Source organism: Lytechinus variegatus, chromosome 6, assembly GCF_018143015.1.
Source record: "Lytechinus variegatus isolate NC3 chromosome 6, Lvar_3.0, whole genome shotgun sequence".
In the NCBI taxonomy this organism is placed as follows: Eukaryota; Metazoa; Echinodermata; class Echinoidea; order Temnopleuroida; family Toxopneustidae; genus Lytechinus; species Lytechinus variegatus.
Genome location: NC_054745.1, coordinates 22441546 through 22462967, shown reverse-complemented (window position 1 = coordinate 22462967; position 21422 = coordinate 22441546). Strand labels below are relative to the sequence as shown.

Here is a 21422-nt window from a genome sequence, read left to right as displayed (position 1 = left end):
AATGATGTCATAATTAGAAGAAAATAACTCCTCGATTTCTTTTCAATCGCATATTTGTTAAGTCTGTCCATAGTTTTTTTTAGTGAAGGGCATTTTATAAAAGTTTGATTAAAACACAGTAATGGACAAAGGAGTTTTTGCTATCATTAAAATAGGCAAAAATGTATGTTTGGGGTATATTTTCAGTGTAAAAATGGGCGATTTGTAGTTCTGCAACTACAAAAATCCTGGTCGCATTGCCAATACATGCAATAGGGGGATCTCCATGCTAATTTCGACCTTCGAATGCTCAGGACTTTCTCATTCTTGTCCAATATTATTAACATACTTTAGTTGATCATATTCTTTGATTTTCCATTTTCATACAAGCTGATTCGTTCCTAGGGTTTTATATCTTACCCGGATGTGCGCAGTATAGGTTGACTTTTTCTCTCATCGCCAGAGGTGTTCTGACTTCGTATTCAGGATGATCACGAGTTAGATACTTGGGAACAGGCTGCACTAATTCCCCGGTATGCTCGGAAATGCTTTGAGGGCAGGCGATGTCTGGTATTGTTCCACATGTTTGGCCACCGAATACACCTGCTTGATGGCGATAACCATGAGGGAAAATATAATGGAAAATAAAGATTTAATGATAATGATATTGATAGCGGTATATTTACCGAGGGTAGCGACTTCAGTTCCGAAAACGGTTCTCCCTGTTGGCCCTACTATTGGTTTTACGCAGCTAAGCTAGGCTACCTATTCAGGTGCACACAGCTTTTTAAGGAACTATTTCCTGCCGGTACCCATTTACCTCACCTGGGTCGAGTGCAGCACGCTGTGGATGAATTCTAAAGAAATTACGCTATGGCTGGGATTTGAACCCTCTGTTTCAAAGTCCGGAGACTTATCCAATGGGCCACGACGCTCTATTTAACCGACGCATAGCGTAACTTTTTCTAATCCTACGTTCCTCTTGTTATTTGCGGTTATAAACAGCATATTGTTCCAATACAGGCATTTCCATTTGGCTACAGGTTTTAGGAGCAACAAAATAAAGTCAGATTTAAACTTGGCTTGTCCAGCTCTTTATGAGGTATTAATATAGTCCGTTTACACGCCTAACGGGTATCAGTGAGCAGAAATAATCATATCTCGAAGTAATATTAACATTGGTTATCTACGATTCACACACGAACACGCATATCATACAAAATAAATTCATAATTATACATCTTTCATAATGATTTAGCTCTTAAGTTAAATTGTGCAATCTTTCGGAAAGTGCAGAATTTTGTCGATTTTGTAAGTATTTATTAATGTTAATGTCTTTTTTGCAATTCTTGGTATGTTGGCATGAAATATCCCTTATAAGGTCTTTCCCTTTGTTGTCCATAGTAATGTAAAATTTGCGTCACGCCACCTAGACTATCAATCCTTTGTTAATTATGGGATGTTTTTGTCTGTAGAATATTGCGCTCGCGTTTATACAATCCTTCCTAACACGTTTCTGGGGAAATTAACCAAAATGCGCATTTACTAAAAGTGTGTCGTAACTTAGTTACGGCTCTTTTTGGCAACTGCACATTTTGGTAAATTAGCAATCTGTGTCGTAACATAGATACGGCACAATTTGCCAAAATTCACCTTAACAGAGCCTTTCTCAGATGCAATGATATTATATAGCCACCGTTTCCTGGTTATGTGCATCTTAATGATAACATACAGGTTTGCAGACAATAGCGATATATCATGACTGCCAATGCGTATCTGATCATTTACAAAGGAACAGATTCTCTGTTAAAATGACGGGTAGATTATTTTTCACTATATTCTTACTCAAGTAGTGGCCAAAACAAGACTCTCGGTCGAAGAAGAGAGCAAGCAAACCCATGTGAACGCAAAACCGAGCGGCTTCAGTCACTTGCCGCTTTTTTTACACGGTAAATGGTAATTTGAATGATGATTCCTGACATACATAATGCTAAAATGTAGGAAGCACGAACGCTAATCACAGTCAAGATTACAATAGCAATCATCGTTACAATGATGATTCAAGATTCACGTGTGAAAAGGCCCTTGTTCACCCGGGTTTTGGCTTGGTTTCTGTTATACGTGTCATTTCAAACCCGCGATCTTCTCTTTCAGCCCTTTCACGCGGTAAGAAAATCGTAATTTGAATGATTGCAGTAAAAAAAAGAGAGAGATAAGGCTAATAAACTAGAACGTGATCAGAATCACGAATGCTAATCACAGTCACGATTACAATAGCAATCATCATTACAATGATTCAAGATTCACGTGTGAAAAGGCCCTGAATACTATGGTCCGAATTCTGAAGTCGGGTTTAACTTAACCTCGGGTTTAAAGTTGTGGTTTAAGTATGGATGGCCAAAAGTATCAAAATTTCATCAAATTGTATGTTTCTTATGTTTACTGTGCTATTTCCTGATTCATCGATGATAAAGACAATCATTTATTTATACTTCCTACACAATTAGTAAATGATTTGAGAACCGAATGAGCTGAAGTATGATATCTTTACTGTTAGTGATTATGTGACAATTGGCTGTCCATACTTAAACCACAACTTTGAACCTGAGTTTAAGTTACACCCGACTTCAGAATACGGGCATATGTGTATATGAACCTGTATTACATTGAGAATTCTAATCACTTTCAGCATTCTAAGCACCAGAGATAATCATTAGGAAATAGGCCTATAGAATCACCGTATCATGCTAGGACACATAATTATACGTCCAGGGGCCCGTTGCTGAAAGAGTTGCGTTTAAACGCAAGTCAAAAAATCAATCGCCAATCCAAAATGCGCGCCGTTGATTGGTTGAAAATCAAGTTGCGCATGATTTTTAGAGTTGCGATCGATTTCAACTCTTTCTGCAACGGGCCCCTGATTGAGAGATTATTTTCTTCAATTGCAATCATTTTCTTTAACATCGGGGAGTGCTTTACCAATAACTATCGGGGGTTAACTTAAATTGCAATTACTAAACATTCCCAAATAATGATAGTAATAATCATAACGATAATAATAAAAGATTATAGTTTATTGTTCGATACGGAAATCAGAAATAAAATACTCCGAAAATTCAATTTGCCCACAGTCAATAACATGATTGAGCAACGCCAGATCGATCTCGGTTTATTCAGACCAAAAAGCTTGATTTTTCAAATCATTTTATCCGAAAACCCGATAATTTTCTATTATCAATTCGACAAAATAGGTGTGTAGAATGCGATCTGCTTGGTTTAATGAAATTCTGCAGAGAACTATTTTCTCATCTTGTATAAACTTTTCGATTGTCTTTTTTCTCCAAAAATATATTTGGCAAAAAATATCAGATATGAACAGCATGATCAGTTCGTTTGATTGCCGTTATTATTCGACAGAGACTGAAAATAAGCGTTTTTGCCCAACTAATTTTTCTGGGAGCTTTACAAAATCGGCAAGTCCTCGCTCAAACTTATATTGGGTCAATTATTGTAACGACTTCTGATAGAAAAGGCCGAAGCTCAATAATGTATGAATGCAAAAAAGGTATCACCATAGTGTAAATTCTGAAATTGTCGAACATTTTCAAAATGTAACTTATGATAAGCGTCGTGTAGCTATTCAGACTCTCGCCTTGAAATAAGAGGGTCGTGTGTTCGAATCCCACCGTGGCCTACCGCCCTTTGGCAAGGCGCCAATTCACACTTCCTCTCTCTTTCCAGGGGTCCGTTGCGGAAAGAGTTGCGTTTAATCGCAAGTCAAAAAATCAATCGCAAGTCCTAAATGCGCGCTGTTGATTGGTTGAATATCAAGTTGCGCATGATTTTTTAGAGTTGCAATTGACGGCAACTCTTTCTGCATATGGCCCCAGGTGTTAAACGGGTATCCGGTAGGATGCGAACGCTTGTGTACACATGCAGGGAGTACGCCTAGCAATCGAGTCTTGGAACTATAATTGTTGAAATGCTCTCCAGGGAGTGGAGAAAGTGCATACATTGTGTGCGGGCATGTCAGGATCCGGTTACAGGGTTATTATTATCATCATTATTATCATTTTTATTGAGAAGCACGCTACTAGAAACCGTTTGTAGAAAAAATAGCCCCACCCGGATTTTTAAGGGGGATGAAACGCCCCATTGTTGGACAATACTAAAATATTCGTTCTGAATCAGAAACCATAACGATTTTCCACTTGGTGTCGAGTAAGTTTGAACGTTTCAATTTGCTGTCTTACCGCAAATCTGTTGCTTTAGTATGATGAACACAAACACTGTCGCCCCTGAATACTGCTTAAAGAGAAAAAGGGAAAAAACATGAATGAACCACAGGATATTAGATGTGTTTGTATGTATAATTTCTCGCATATGCAGTATATGTACGAGGAGAGGATAACTCTGGTGTACTTTGATTTAAGCTGCAACATTATTATCTGTTTCCATTTCTTTCACAACACACTGAAATGATAACCAAAAAAGAGTACTCAAAGCTGCAATACTCGTGCATGCATATCTTCTTTACAATTCATATGATATAGGAAAATCAGGAAAACCTGCACAGCACTGCATGCTTCATCGAAAAGTTGGAAATGTCATAAGTTTGTCATTCTTTGTCCGATTCTGATTATTCTTCAGATTTTGTTTTGTATTGTATTTTTAGCCAATCTGCTCAAATCAAACAAAATGTTTAGCCTGAAGGAGGTGTTTAAGCGCTACAAAAATGTTAATCTTATTGCTATCATTGTTGCAACCTTTGCGGCTAATCTATCATGTCTATTGCCAAATCTGTCAATATGTATCTACTTATGTGTTCTACAGAGTATGATAAACGGTTTTTATGAAATTAAGTGAAACTTTATCACTAAAAAAGACTGGGGGACTGATTCAACCCCCCCCCCCCTCCCTCGACATTTTTCACAAATGCAGCTCGCAAAGGTTTTTGATTGTGTTTTGAGACCAAATTTGCGACCCCCGGGTACGCAGTTCCGAAATTACGCAACATGTCATAAGAGCATACAGACCCAAAATTGCTGAAAACGTGCGTTCGTGTCAATACAAATCCAATGCAAATAGTCTTTAAGCCTAAATTCATAAATTTATCATTTTTTTTCCTTTTACTCATTAAAATCAAGTGATTTCATCTTTTTTATGGTAAAAATAGAGTCCCCGACAATTTCCAATGAAAACAAATAGAAAATAAAAAACAAAGAAATACATAGGGAATTTAGTAAACAATAAAATATATACATAAGAAAAAAAAAGTAATGATGAAATTTTCTTCAAGCCTCCTATAAAGAATCTGTGAACCAAAAATTAGCATTGTAGGCGCATTATTTAGTTAATTAGAGCAAAATTTTGATTTTACGCATAAATTAGCGAAGTTAATTAGCGATTTTTTGCTAGTGAATTTTATCTTATAGTTCTGTAGATTATGCCAAAGGTAACGTTTGTGCAATTTTCGTCGCGATCACGCTAGCCAAGTCATTTTAGGGTTGAATATTAAAGTATTATTGAAAGGTATTCATTCATTTTTCAATCCATTATTCTGTAAACAATGGTAATTACAATAAAACATCGCAACATTACTAAATTTTCCCGTACGTGTACAGTTCTTCTAGCCAATACACACACATCGACACACAATTATGGTACGGCGATTAATAATAACATTAATAATAACAACGATACTAATAATGAATATAATGATAATCATGATCATAATAATAATAAAGGATTAATAACCGATGCATGTAGTTCATTATGCACCTATTACTGGGCAGGTCCAAGCTATTGTCCCCTCTGAAGCCAAAATTAAATCTAACATAATGTATGTCATTTTAAAGTTTATACTCTGAAGATTTTTGCCCTATATTTTTTTCTTCTGAAAACATAAAGTTAATAAATGCCAAGGTCACGATTCCAAGAAATCATTAATTAGCGTGACATACGGGACATCACATTTTTTAATCTGCAGCTAGTGCAAATCATATATTTGCAAATATTTATGCTGGGACTTGTAGTGCTAAGTTAATGCAAACATTTGAGAAAAAATGATTTTGAAAATTTATTAATTAAGTTAATTATCTGGTGTCCAATAGGCAGTTCGCGTCCCATACGTCACAGTTTAGCATAAGTTTATTCATATTCTAATTAAGGAAAAATTGAACAGTTTCCTTCACACTTTGTAGAGTTCTAATTTATATTACTATACATCCAAAAATTGAAGTGAATTTACTGAATTAATTCATTGTTTAATTATATCAGCTAATTAAGCTTTGTGACATACGGGACACTTTATACTTTATACATAGGATTTCTACGTAATTCTAATTAGGGTTATTTTTCAATTAGAAGCAGAGATAAGTAAATTGAGATAAATTATATTATATCAGTAGTTGAATATTGGTAAAAGGCTGGTCATAAAGTTATGATTTGTATTAAATAACAAAGATGCATACATTAACATACTTGTTAACAGTGTCTTATATGTAATCAATTAAATCTTTCATAATTATAAGGTCATAAAAAGTTTGTTATGATTTGTTTCATCATATATACTATAATAGAAATATTTACCAATCATAATCCATGTAAAACTTAATTTACTCTGGTTTATATCACGTTAATTATACATTTTGAAGAAATTTCACTTTAACACAGGTAATTATTTGCAAGACATCTTTCATAATATTTTTAAGGCCGTAAAGTGTTTGCTATGTTTTGTTTCATTGTATATTATTATATCAATCATGATAATCCATGTAATTTCACTTTCCCCATTCGTTTAACACATGGACAAATGTCCCGTACGTCACACATCCCGTACGTCACAGCGCAGATGTTTTTTTTATATATTTTGAGCTATTACAAAATTTATTTTCCAGCGTTACGGAGTATAGCTGGTAAATTTTGTTTAGACGGCAACGTATGAATGCTAAGTCAGGCAAGCGTAGCGGTCTTGACGACGTTGGGTAATTTGAATGTGACGTATAGGGTAATTTGTATATGAAAAGAAGTAGATTCTTGAGTTGGGCGTAGAGAACGCCGAGGATCATTCTAGCCTTCTACAGCATAGAACTAGCACGTCTTTTTTTGGAGCTTCCGATATAAACATGGATCCGTCGAAAGTCGCAGAGTTAATTGATGTCAAGATGAGTCAGTCTCAGAACAATCTTCTATCCGAACTAGATAATTTAATTTCAAGCAGACTTAACAATTTTCAACAATCATTTGGAGAAACCCAGAAGATACTGAACGACGCCCAGGTCGCGAAGATTCGGGAGATGCATTCCGACGACTATAAATTCCAGAGGAGAGGAAATGAAGAACAGCACAAGGTCAACGTTAAGATTCATAGAAAACTCGTGGAAGCCAATCATTACCTCGAGGGATCCCAGGACAGGCCATCAGCAGTTTCAGACGCTAAGGAAAAAATAGCCGAAGGTATAGACATAGAAAAACGACAAAAGCTCATCAAAATGGCCGACAAGTCGCCGTTGGGATGGAAACTTGTCGATGAGTACGAGCAGAACACTTTAGCCGACGACTCAGACGATGAAAAACGCATGTTCAAAGCCGAGGCGAGGGCGGAAAGAAAAGCGAAGAAATCTAAGAAGCCAGAAGGGAGGCGTTACTTCCCTTATAGCGGATACCGAGCTTCGCCATGGAAGAGCCACCCAGGTTCCCAGAAAGAACAAGGCCCCTCCACATCTAGCTACACATCATATACCCCCTTCGGTCGTACGACACCAGAAGAACGCAAGAAGCCCGGGATCTGTTTTTCATGCGGAAAACCAGGCCACTGGAAGGTGGATTGTCCGTCCATCAGAGGAAGCCGTTCAGATCAGATAAGTGAATCTAAGATTTTTGTTGAGCATAACAAGATAGTATCTGAGAGTTCATCCCAAAAAGAAATAGAAGGGATATCTGAAATTGTACAAGTTAAAAATACAAAGTTGTATGAAGAAGCTGAGGGTCAAGATACTGAGTTTGTAGACTCGAGAGAGAAGGAGAATGTTTCTCCTGTTGGAAAGTTGAAAGAAAATGCTAGTGCATGGGCCGAATTCGGTGCTAGCAAAGAGATTTTAGACGTGATCCAGAACGGTTACAAATTGCCTTTACACACGTTGCCTGATGACAGAGAACTCACTAATAACAGATCCGCACGTAACCATTCAAATTTCGTACAGGAAGAAATTGGGAAATTGATAAAAAGAGGTTGTGTTTCAGGAGTACAATTTAAGCCATCAGTGGTTAATCCCTTAACCGTTTCTGAAAACAAGGGAAAACTTAGATTAGTGTTAGACTGCAGACATGTCAATCCACATTTGTACAAGAACAAATTTAAGTATGAAGATGCCTCGGTTGCTAGGGATATTTTTGAGCAAGGGGATAACGTTTTCACATTCGATCTTAAATCAGCATACCATCATGTGGAGATTTTTGAAGAACATAGGAAATATTTAGGTTTTTGTTGGGAGTTCCATGGTCAGAAGAGATACTTTGTCTTTAATGTTTTACCCTTCGGTATATCTACTGCTGGTTACATCTTCACAAAATTAACCAGAGTACCAGTTACTTATTGGAGGTCACAAGGAAAGAAGGTTGTCATGTTCTTAGACGATGGGATTGCTGGTTGTAGTGACATGAAAGTTGCAAACGAAATGAGCAGACAAATCAAGGCCGATCTAAATAAGCTGGGATTTGTTTTAGCTGAGACCAAGTGCGATTGGTTTCCCCAGAATAAAGCGACATGGCTAGGTATGTTTTGGGATTTTCACGAGGGAGATGTTTACATTACAGAAACAAGGATGCAAAAATGCAAAAAGTCAATTGAAGATGTCTTAACAAAAATCCAAAAAGGAAAATATATAATACCAGTTCGAACTTTGGCCAGCGTAGCAGGCCAGATAATTTCTATGCAACCGGCAATTGGTACAATAGTTCAATTGAAATCAAAAGAAATATTTAAGTGCATCAATAACCGAGCCTCTTGGAACGCCCCCGTATTAGTTACAGGAGAAGCGGTTACAGAATTATTGTTCTGGTATAAACACTTAGACAGGCTTAACGGTGTATCAATTTCACGAGTAAAGTCATGTAATTGCTGTTTATTCACCGATGCGTCGGGCACTGGATTCGGGGCGTATGTTAGTGAAATACCAGACCTGGAAGTGGTCGGTTCATGGACAGACTCCGAAATGAAATATAGTTCTTCATGGAGAGAAATCGAAGCGTTAAATAGAGCTCTGAAATCAGTCGGTCCGTGTCTGGAAGGGCAGGATATTCGTTGTTACACAGACAACAAAAACGTTACTAGCATAGTTCAGAGAGGCAGTAAGAATGTACAACTGCAAGAGATAGCAATCGAGATACATGATACATGCGATCTTTATGGATTGGGCATAGATATGGTTTGGATTCCAAGAGAAATGAATGTTATGGCAGACAGTCTTAGTAGAATATCAGACAGTGATGACTGGAGCATTAGCCATGATGTATTTCAATATCTGAACCAAATATGGGGACCACATGTGGTCGACAGATTTTCATGTGATTACAATGCAAAATGCAGTCGATTTAATTCGAGATGGGGATGCCCCAGTACAGAAGGTGTTGATGCTTTCAAACAGTCCTGGGCTAATGAAATCAATTGGTGGGTCCCTCCACCTCGTTTAGCTGCCAGAGCAATTGGAAAAATAGTGAAAGAAAGGGCAGAGGGTACCTTAATTGTTCCTGTGTGGGAATCTGCTCCATTCTGGCCCAAAATTTACCAAGGAGGAAAATTTGTTCAATTTGTGAAAGAAAGTTATGTATTTCCATGTCAAGAAATTATGAAAGGAAAAGGAAACAACGGTATTTTTGGTTCCGTGGGACAACGGTTTTCCATGGTTGCTTTGAAATTACGTTTTTAGACATTCTTATTCATTTTTGCAGGTTTAGGGCTACGAACATCAATCAAAAACGAAGTGTTGGCTTCTGGGGCTTCGGGCAAGCTGCTGAGATTAGCAGATAGCATGGCAACCCATCTAGTCGACTCCAGGAGTGAAGGTACAACCAACAATTACTTCTGTAGTTTCAAAAAGTTCGAAGAATTTATCAACGCTGAGGGCAAGAGGGCGCTACCTGCTGAACCTATACACATTGCTTTATATTTAACTAGTTTGATTGACGCCGGTAAGTCCTCAACAGTTATCCAAGGCGCTTTATACGCCATCAAATGGGCACATAAACTGAAGGGTTTAGCCGATCCGACGACCAATGGCTTTGTAGTTCATTTGGTGGAAGCCGCTAAGAGAAAAAGTTACACGAAAACGACGAAGAAGGACATCTTAACGAATGAGCAGATAGTCAACCTTTGCGACAAGTATAAAGATACACAAGACATTCTCGTTCTGAGAGATCTCGCATTTATCACACTTTGTTACAGCGGATTCTTCAGATTCGACGAAGCGCGATCACTCAAGTGTAATGATATTACCTTCTTCGATGATTATATGTCTGTAAAAATTTGTAAAAGTAAAACTGATCAATACAGAAAAGGAGACGAGGTAGTTATAAGTAAAGGGCAAACAAACGCATGCCCTGTCAGTATCTTGAAGAGATATATGTTTAGCACAGGGATTAATTCTGCCTCAGATCATTTTTTATTTAAGCCCGCTTACGGTAACCGGAGAGGAAAGTTCTTGATACATAAAAATAAATCAATGAGTTATACTAGAACACGAGAAACAGTAGTAGCTCGTTTGAAGGAAGTGAGTAGTGAAGACGCTAAAATTGGTCTACACTCCTTGAGAGCTAGCGGGGCCACAGCCGCCGCAAGGAGCAAGGTGAATGACAGGGTCTGGAAAAGACATGGTAGGTGGAAAGGTGAGAGAGCCAAAGACGGCTACGTAGAGGATAGCTTACAGGATAGATTATCTGTATCGAAAGCTCTTGGTTTGTAATGTGGTACATCTATTATAAATATTGATTTCTCCAAATTGAGGAATAATATCTTTATTTATTGTATCTTGCATTCCATTTGAGACTAACCTACGTTCGAAGTTCAGGTTGGATATGACAATGATAATAAAAGGCCTTACATGGAATGTATGAATTACTTTCGATTCAGAATAGTTTGAATTTTTAATGTAACAGCTTCTATCGCTCATCAATATTTCAATTATTTAACAAATTAGAATTTTATCAGTTTTTGAATACGTCATCACATGACACGAGCACATATATATGCTCTAATTTTCGTAACTGGTCAAAATTAGGTCCATATACATTTAATGAAGTTAAATGTAAATACCGCCCTTCTTTGTAGTTTATTCTAGTAGCTTGGCAGGCTAATCCCAAAATAACGTGTATTTCGGGTTTTTTTTGGTGCGTTATGGTTTGTAATGAGAGATTTGTAAGACTTATGCTGTGAACGTTGGAGGATGAACATTTATTTTCCAGCGTTACGGAGTATAGCTGGTAAATTTTGTTTAGACGGCAACGTATGAATGCTAAGTCAGGCAAGCGTAGCGGTCTTGACGACGTTGGGTAATTTGAATGTGACGTATAGGGTAATTTGTATATGAAAAGAAGTAGATTCTTGAGTTGGGCGTAGAGAACGCCGAGGATCATTCTAGCCTTCTACAGCATAGAACTAGCACGTCTTTTTTAAAAAAAGACCAATTAGTTACCCGAGTTAATATTTTAAGAATCCATTATTTCGTTTTATGTCTGGTAACAACGTTTGTAATAGCCTAGGGTTTTTCAGAGTTTTTGCGCTTATTAGTTTTTATCTCTGTTTTTTCAGCCCGGGCTAATAGGATAGGGAAATGTTAGAGTCAAATTTCCCGTGTTAGGATTAAAAAGGATAAAACCTACGAAGATGATGTACCTTAAAACACATACTGAAGAAGCAATTGGTTTGTTTTCGCGTTTGTGACATATCTTATTTTTATGACAACTGTGTTGTCAAATGTATTGATTATTTGATATTACTGAATAAAGACCTCGCCGGCTCGATCGTGCTAGTAGCTTGGCAGGCTAATCCCAAAATAACGTGTATTTTGGTTTTTTGGTGCGTTATGGTTTGTAATGAGAGATTTGTAAGACTTATGCTGTGAACGTTGGAGGATGAACATAACAACAATGAGTTCTATCATTTCATTCATGGCTAATGAAACTTGATAAGATACAAGATGAAAACATGATAATGAGAGATTTCCAGCTTCTTCCAGTTCACAGAGTTTTAATGACAAACTTTTTTTCAGAAAAATCTGGTTTTTCTGGTCCCGTACGTCACAGCGCATATCAATTAAAATATTACATCGTTCATGGAATTGTAGATCACTATTTTTTACTGAATAAAGAGGGCACAACTTGCCTTCCAAAATTCATAAAAGATTCTCTGTTGTGCATTTATTTTTATGTTACACAACTTTAAAGTCTCTAAATTTCACATACGTCACAAGTCAAATAGCTAGGACCTGCCCTACTTCAGCTTTTCAAATACATTACACTATATAACAAGTACGTTGTCACAAAAAAAGTTAGAAAAAATATTCAATTCATAATTAATCTAACAATGACATAAGGCAAAATATAGCATAATGTAACTCAAAAAATTCAACAAAAAGGGGTAACCTGCGTATATCTAAATAAACATATACATGTATAATATAATTATATGGACGTAACCTGGGGAGCGTTTCATGAAAGGACTTGTCAGACGTTTTATCCGACAAGTCCCATTTTATCCGACAGTTACTATAGTAACAGTGCCTCTCAGCCAATCAGAATCAAGGAAAGATGTCAGATCTGACAACTTGTCGGACAAAAATGTTGATGAAACGGTCCCCAGGTGTAGATCTAAAAACAGGTGACTATGTTCGTGTCAGCATTCACATTCCGACACGAAGATGCAGAGAAAAAAAGGTCATACATGTCCAGGGGCCCGTTGCAGAAAGAGTTGCAATCGATCGCAACTCTAGAAATCATGCGCAACTTGATTTTCAACTAATCAACAGTGCGCATAATTTGGGACTTGAGACTGATTTTTTGCCTTGCGTTTGAACGCAACTCTTTTTGCAACAGACCCCAGATCCAGATTAATGATAACCCTATGATATCCTTGAAAATTAAAGCCTCTAACTTAACTGAAGAATACTTAAAATAATTAGGATTATACGCAATATCGAAAAAAAAACTAATACATACCATTTTTATCCACAAGTGTGATCTTCACTAACTTAAGTCGAAGTGGTGTGTTCTGCTATTCAGGCACGAACACACTCCACCGTTCAACAGTAGACCCGAAGAAGAAATGTTAATACAGTGCGTTGTTTCGTGGCGTTCTTCTTATATTGGTAATGATATCTAAATGTCCAAAATAATCATGAAAACAACGAATTGATTAGAGCGTGTCGTCGGCACCCCGCAAGAATGTACTTTGGATTAATTTTTCACTATTATTATCATTATTATGTCCTTTGTAATTTGCTGATATTTTGAGTTTTACTTGAAATTTCGAAATAGGTTTTGCATCTTTGGATAGCCTACTGCACACTCTTATTATATGTTTCTTTTTAATCGTAAAGATTACCATTCATTGAGGGGCGTTGGCTTCCCGCAATGGTGTGCACCCGTGCGCTATCGTACACCCATTTTTACCAATCGCAATTATTAAAATCCTCATTCGTCTGCGTTGGAAACTTATTGACTTATAACGCAAAATACAATTCATAGTAATAAAGAAAAAAAAGTCAAATTGACACTTTTTGAAATAATTTTAATGTATGATTGGGGGACCGAAAGCTACCCACTTTGTTTACAAACGATAAAAACTATGCCAATTTTAATATTTGAAGAAATTACACTGTAAAAAATTAAGTGCTAATATAGCACTTACAGTGCATGCATAGGGACTGCACTACTAGTGCTGATATTCTAGTTAAAAATTTAAACTAGAAAATCAATACTTGTAGTGCAGTCACTATACAAGCGCTGTAAGTATTAAATTGGCACTTCACTTTTTACAATGTATCCTTCATTAATGTGTGGTAAATAATTCTAAAGGTCCTAAACTAATAAGAAATATAACTCAACTAATACGAAAATTCCGCCGTGTATTCCGAACACTCCTTGATTGCCTCAAATTCTAAAATATGTTCACATTATAATAAAATATGAAATCAAGTGAATATAATTCCGAAATTCCAAACAGTGGCTGGATTTCTGTGCATTTAGTGATTTATTTTAAGATGGCCGCCAGTCACTGAAAATGGACTTAATTCACTTATTATCCACCCTAGGCTACACATCCTATTTAGGTGCACACTCCATGGTCTAGGGGGTGAAAAGATTTGTTAATACAGGGGAGCGTTTCATCAGCATTTTTGCCCGACAAGTTGTCAGATCTGACTTTTCCTGACTCTGATTGGCTGAGAAGCACTGTTCCTATAAGCCAGTTCGTAGTTCCTTTCTGCGCATGATCAAAAGATTCTACTCATGATCAGAAGAAGGTCATTTGTACCAAAGTGACATGGTGCTTTAAAATCTAATGAGATAAGCACCAACTTTGATGTCTTGATTATTCATATATTCTTTTGAATTGTCGTTTTCATTTACATCCACAAAAAACAACAATGCTTCCACGAACGACTGGTATTTCACAGTTTGTAAAGTACATTGTGCAACATGCTAAGATATGTATTCAAAGTAGGAATGCAAAAAATACCTTGATTAAGTGTTCATTGGTGTGCTATTCTAGTCACCTGGTCTATTCAATATCTTCATCCTGCTATGTAAGGCAAGCTTACGCAATATCGTGCTTTGAAATCTGCCTATCATGATGAAAGAAATGAAAGGTCATTTGACCAAAATTGCCCATGGACTAACTACGAAATGGTCTATAGCAACTGTCGGAAAAAACAGGACTTGTCGGATAAGACGCCTGACTAGTCTTTCATGAAACGCCCGCGCCCTGGTTAGAGTGAATACAACCACTCCACTGTACCTAGGGAAAATCCAAGATGGTGTCCAAAATGGCTGCCGTTGCGTTAAATCCACTATTCACATATATCACTTTCTTAAGTGGCTTTAATTTGGTTTATATTCAACGAATTTAAAGGTCAAGTGGTTGATAGGGACATGTAATAATTTAATAACAGTACTGTCTGGTATAAGTCCAAAAATCAAGATGGCTTTCAAAATTCATTATAAAATGGCTGCTGACATAGCTCATTTTGATAGGACTTTGGTGTCTTAACCAAGGTCTCAAGGGTCTAAAAATATATCAGGACAAGTTACAAGACAGCCAGTAGTCCATTAAGTCCAAATATCCAAGATGGCTTCCATTAACGGAGTCAAATGTCATGTCTGCCCTTACTTACAATGCAGTTTGTTCAATATCCGTCTAAGGAATATGATTTTGGTGTATCAACCATGGTTAAAAGGGACAAGTAATAAATTGGGACAGGTCGAAAGGACAGTCGGGTTTCAAGTATGTCCAAAAATCCAAGATGGCTTCAAAAACGGGGTCTAAAATGACCACAATGACTTAAAAGTGGACATATTTCATTAAAATACACCTGGGGATACGAGTTTGGTGTCTACACTAGGGTTTCAAGGATCAGGGGGGCGTTTCATCAATATTTTCGTCCGACAAGTTGTCAGATCTGACAACTTTCATGGATTCTGATTGGTTGAGAAGTACTGTTACTATAGCAACTGTCGGGTAAAACTGGGGGGCGTTTCATGAAAGGACTTGTCGGACGTTTTATCCGACAAGTCCCATTTTATCCGACAGTTAGCATAGGAACAGTGCCTCTCAGCCAATCAAAATCATGGAAAGATGTCAGATCTGACAACTTGTCGGATGAAAATATTGATGAAACGCTCCCCAGGACTTGTCGGATAAAGCGTCCGACAAGTCCTTTCATGAAACGCTCCCCTGATGTCACTTTGAGACTGGCTATAGTGATATGCATTTGTCCATTTTGCCTGAAAACCATAGATGTCTTCCACAGGGGGGTCTAAAATTACTCCTATTTAACAAATAGAACGCCTGTGGCAGTTTCGCCTGCATTACGCGATTTGATATAGCAGCAATGCTGACTTTGGAAACAACTATTGAATTCACAATAGAAATACACTCATATGATAATAAAATACTGTCTATTGACCCAAAATGACATTTGACCATGATCAGGTTACTACTTGATTACCCTTATGTCTATATTTCACAAAATACATGTGTAGATCCATGAAATTTCCAAATTATGATGCCAATTACCCCCGAATACGGCCAAATTGAATACCATAGCTTGATCTTGGTGATGTGACCTAAAACACGCACAGAATATTTCGGGATACCTGGTTACTCGTATGTCAAAGTTTCATGAACTTGATCCATAAACTTTTGAATTTATGATGACAATTCCACACATAGCCCCAACATTATCAAAGTTTGTTGACCCTAAGGACTTTTGACCTTTATCATGTGACCTGAAAGTCGCACAGGATGTTCAGGGATACTTAATTGTAGTTATGTAAACTAGATGCATTAAATCCTGGCCACAGTTCGTTGACCCTAAGTGACCTTTTTCCATAATCATTTGACCTGAAACTCGGGAATGATCTTCAATGATGCACTAATACCTTTCTAGTTTAACCTTGGTTAAGAATTCGACACATAGCCCCAACATTATCAAAGTTTGTTGACCCTAAGGACTTTTGACCTTTATCATGTGACCTGAAAGTCGCACAGGATGTTCAGGGATACTTAATTGTAGTTATGTAAACTAGATGCATTAAATCCTGGCCACAGTTCGTTGACCCTAAGTGACCTTTTTCCATAATCATTTGACCTGAAACTCGGGAATGATCTTCAATGATGCACTAATACCTTTCTAGTTTAACCTTGGTTTAGAATTCGTTATTGATTCCCTCAACATGGTCTAGGTTCATTGACCCTAAATGACCTTTGACAATGATCACGTGACTTGAAACTCATGCAGAATGTTTGGCAATATTTGATTACCCCGATGTTTCAGTTTTATGAACTAGATCCATAAACTTTTAAATTCATGATGACAATTCCACACATAGCCCCAACATTATCAAAGTTTGTTGACCCTAATGACTTTTGACCTTCATCATGTGACCTGAAACTCGCACAGGATGTTCAGGGATACTTAATTGTAGTTATGTAAACTAGATGCATTAAATTTCAAAGTAATGATGACAGTGCCATAAATACCCCCATCCTGGCCACAGTTCGTTGACCCTAAGTGACCTTTTTCCATAATCATGTGACCTGAAACTCGGGAATGATCTTCAATGATGCACTAATACCCTTCTAGGTTAACCTTAGTAAAGAATTCGATATTGATTCCCCCAACTTGGTCTAGGTTCATTGACCCTAAATGACCTTTGACAATGATCACGTGACTTGAAACTCATGCAGAATGTTTGGCAATATTTGATTACCCCGATGTTTAAGTTTTATGAACTAGGTCTATATACTTTCAAAGTTATGATATTTTAAAAACTTCGCCTTGGCTGAGATTTCAAAGTTGACGACGCCGACGCATCGCGCAGTCCCCCGCACGGCACCGGATATTAGCGGTGCATATACTCGTTCTGCTGTGCAGGCGAGGCAAAAATGGTCATAGTTCTCCATCTGTGCATAATAATGTTGACACCTACAACTGCATAGGAGGACTACTCGTATTGTTTCATGGGTTTGTTACAGCATCATTTTTAAGCATTTTTAGAACCTCCCTTGGATCTTTGAGAAAAAAATGTATTACTTGACACTTCATACCAATTATTTGACCATTTATAATCAACAAAGTACATGAACATCATAAAATAAGTATCATACAAATCAATCATTGACAAAACAAGATAAAAATTTACAAATGGCCATGACCCAAAAGAAGCAAAACTGCTTATAAACTGGGCCCTACATAAAAATACATATAAAATATTAGAGTATAGTCTGTACACATACCCACCCATACACTCACGTACATACCCATCCTAATACATGTACATCCACGCATCAATCCATACACATCAAACACATAGCTCGAGATCGTAGAGAAATAGGAAAGGAAAGAGAGTGATACAAGCAAGAAAGAGGAAAAAAACTTTAGAAGATGAAATAGATAAGTATCCTACTCAGTCATGGACAACATTTTACTAAATATAAATCTCTTATACATACACTTAAATCGATTTATCGTACATGTAGTACTGGATCTTATATCATAATTTAGATTATTCAATTCACGTACCCCAACAGAAGATAAAGAATTATAGAGTAGTGTTGAATGACAATGAGGAATATGTAAGTTTTTGCTTTGACGAGTTGGAAAATTATGAAGTGCAGAATTTGGTTGGAACATACTAATAAAAACAGGCGGTAAAGGTTTTTTTGTGAAATTTGAACATGAACATGGATGTATTAAGCTTTAAGTAAGTTACAGGAATAATTTTCATTTTTAAAAACAGTGACAAACTTGAGGATAAATGATGACTATTTGTAATTAAGCGAGCTATGCGTTTCTCTAACTTATAAATTTTGTCTAGTTTTGATTTTTATGTTAGAAGGATGTTAGAACTTGGTCATTTCAGAATAAAAGCTTTCTTTAAATGATTCTAAGACTGAACTTGTTCACTTTCATTCTAAGTATGTTCTGATGTTCCGCAAATTAGTGTAAGGATCAGGCAGTCTGTAATTAAGCCCTCAAATATAGTGCGGAATCTAGGTGCTGTCATGGATTCACCTCTTTCCATGTCTCAAAATGTTGATGTTATATGTAAGTCTGCATTTGTAGCTTTAAGAAGAATAAGTAAAATTCGTAGGTTTCTTGATCAGAATACATCCCATCGTCTTATTCATGCTTTTGTCACATCTCGCTTAGATAATTGTAATTCCCTTTTTGGCATTTCCACAAAAATGACCTCAAAGCTCCAGCGCATCCAAAACACCGCGGCTCGTCTTGTTTCTTGTGTCCCTCGTTCTTCCACATTACTCCTGTGCTTCGCAAACTCCACTGGCTTCCTATTACTTCTCGTATCACCTACAAAATTCTTCTTCTTGCTTTCAAGTCATATCATGGTCTAGCTCCTTCATACGTTTCTGAACTCCTTCCTCGATATCAGCCAGTTTGAGTTTTACGTTCTGCTTCTCAATCTCTTCTTTCTCGATCTCATACCTCTTACAAACAATACGGTCAACGTTCTTTCTCTTATGCAGCTTCATTTCTTTGGAACAATCTCCCCCTACAAATTCGCAATGCTAACAGTGTTAATACATTTAAAGTTATGCTTAAATATTAAACTAATCATATCATATGTTTATTGGCCCATTTGATGGTATTTCTTTATTCATGATCTGGTGACAAAGTTGTAAATTGTAATATTAGTTTCAATACATTTTGTTGTGCAAAGTATTTATATTTCTATTTCCTTATACTTCATTTTCCTCTGTCTTAACCGCAATTTTGCGATTTTGCGGTATATAAAATTGTTATTATTATTATGTTTTTCCCCATATAACATTGCAATAATTTAAATGTGGAAGGATTGTTGAATTATAAATTTTCATTAATATGTTCCTTGGAAGAATAGTTTTTAATTTATACAAGACACCAGTACTACGAGAAATTTTAGAACAGACAAAACATATTTCCAATCAAGACACTCCTCGATGTAAATACCCGAGAAAAATATACTTTGCTTACGTAAGTTACGTTCAATAAAAACATTGTCTATTTTAACAGATTCAATAGAATTGGGTATTTTCTTTTTCTTCTTATGGAAAATTACATATTTTGTCTTATCATTATTTAAAAACAGCTCATTACATTTAAAACAAACATTCAATTTATTTAATTCTTCATTTAAAAGGGAAACCAGTTGTACTATGTTAGTATGTGAATGATAAACGACAGTGTCATCTGCAAATAAAGAAAAATTAAGTAATTTAGACGAATTGACAATATCATTGATGTAAATAATAAAAAGAAGCGGTCCAAGTACTGATCCCTGTGGTACTCCAGTGTCAACATTCATGTAATCAGATTCAACACCATCGACCACCACATACTGTTTTCTATTAAGTAAATAATCAGAAAACCATTGGTGTGAAACACCACAAATACTATAATGATATGATTTTTAAAGTGAAATATGGTGGTCGATGGTGTCAAATGCTTTTAACACTCCATAGCAAAACATATCATTAGAAGTATCACGGAGGATATTATTTGTAAAATTAATGATGCTCAAATCAGTACTATAGTTTTGACGAAAGCCAAATTGTTTTGAAGTCAGAATCTCACATTTAATTAAAAAATCATATAGTCTTTTATCTATCTATTTCTCCATCTCTTCCTCTCTCTCTCCTTTTCTTTCTTTCTCTCTCCTTCCTCTATTTCTCTTGCTCAAGTCTGAAATTATTAATAAGTACAGACTTTTCATATGTTAATGTTCTTTTCACAATATTGTTATTCAGACTTATGACACCTTGACTCAAATCTAAAATTTCATTGTTTTATTAGAGCAAAATAGTTAAGATTTCCCATTATATCTACATTACAACTTCAAATTCCTTTGGTTGATTTTTTTTCATAAAAATACATACAACATAATACATTTTCACATTAAGATACAATCAATTGGAAGCGCGAAAAAACAAACGAATACATTCTCTTACGGTCAAATTTTCATGAACTTCATGAAAAAAGGGAATCAAATACAAAATAACAAGGTGTGTGTCACATAGAAATAAATTTCTGCACTCACTTGCTTGGACAATAATTAGGGTGATTTTATTGCCCAGTGGATTAGTCTTTGGACTTTGAATCCCAGCCATGGCGTAATTTCCTTCAGCAAGAAACTGATCCACAGTGTGCTGCACTCGACCCAGGTGAGGTAAATGGGTACCTGGCAGGAATTTATTCCTTGAAATGCCACCGCGCTGTAAAAGGCTGCGGGGCTAAAGCCAGGGTAATAATATCCAAATGGAGCGCATAGGGACGCATTTGGCAGTGATATGCAATATACAGTGCATATCAAAAAAAAAAAGTTTACACTTTGAAAAAATCCTGTAAAATTATACATTTGCAATATCCTGAAGATTTTTCCACATTTTAACATTGGTACAGATCCATTTAAGCAAATGACGATATAACTATCGAAAAATATTTCCGCTTGAGTGAGCACCACTTACTTTTGAAAAGTTAGTGAAAAATGATTTGCGCAGAACTTTGAAATAGCTATGCGAATAAAAGTAAACCTTTATCATGAAGAACACATAGAATTTAGCAAGTAAAATTGATTTGAAGATATCTTTGACCTCTTTTAACTTGTTTCCTTGCCCAATACACTTCGAAGAGTGCATTGCGCCCCGCCCCACTCCCCCACACACCAAGGCC

The 21422-nt window shown here is 36.5% G+C and overlaps 1 protein-coding gene across 1 annotated transcript; it reads left to right on the top strand.

Annotated features, from left to right (window-relative positions):
• The first annotated feature begins 6864 nt into the window (after nt 1-6864).
• LOC121417227 lies at nt 6865-9926 on the top strand. Its single transcript, XM_041610854.1, has one exon. It carries the CDS (start codon nt 7107-7109, stop codon nt 9906-9908), a length of 2802 nt encoding a protein of 933 aa, XP_041466788.1. The 5' UTR covers nt 6865-7106; the 3' UTR covers nt 9909-9926.
• The last annotated feature ends 11496 nt before the right edge of the window (nt 9927-21422 follow it).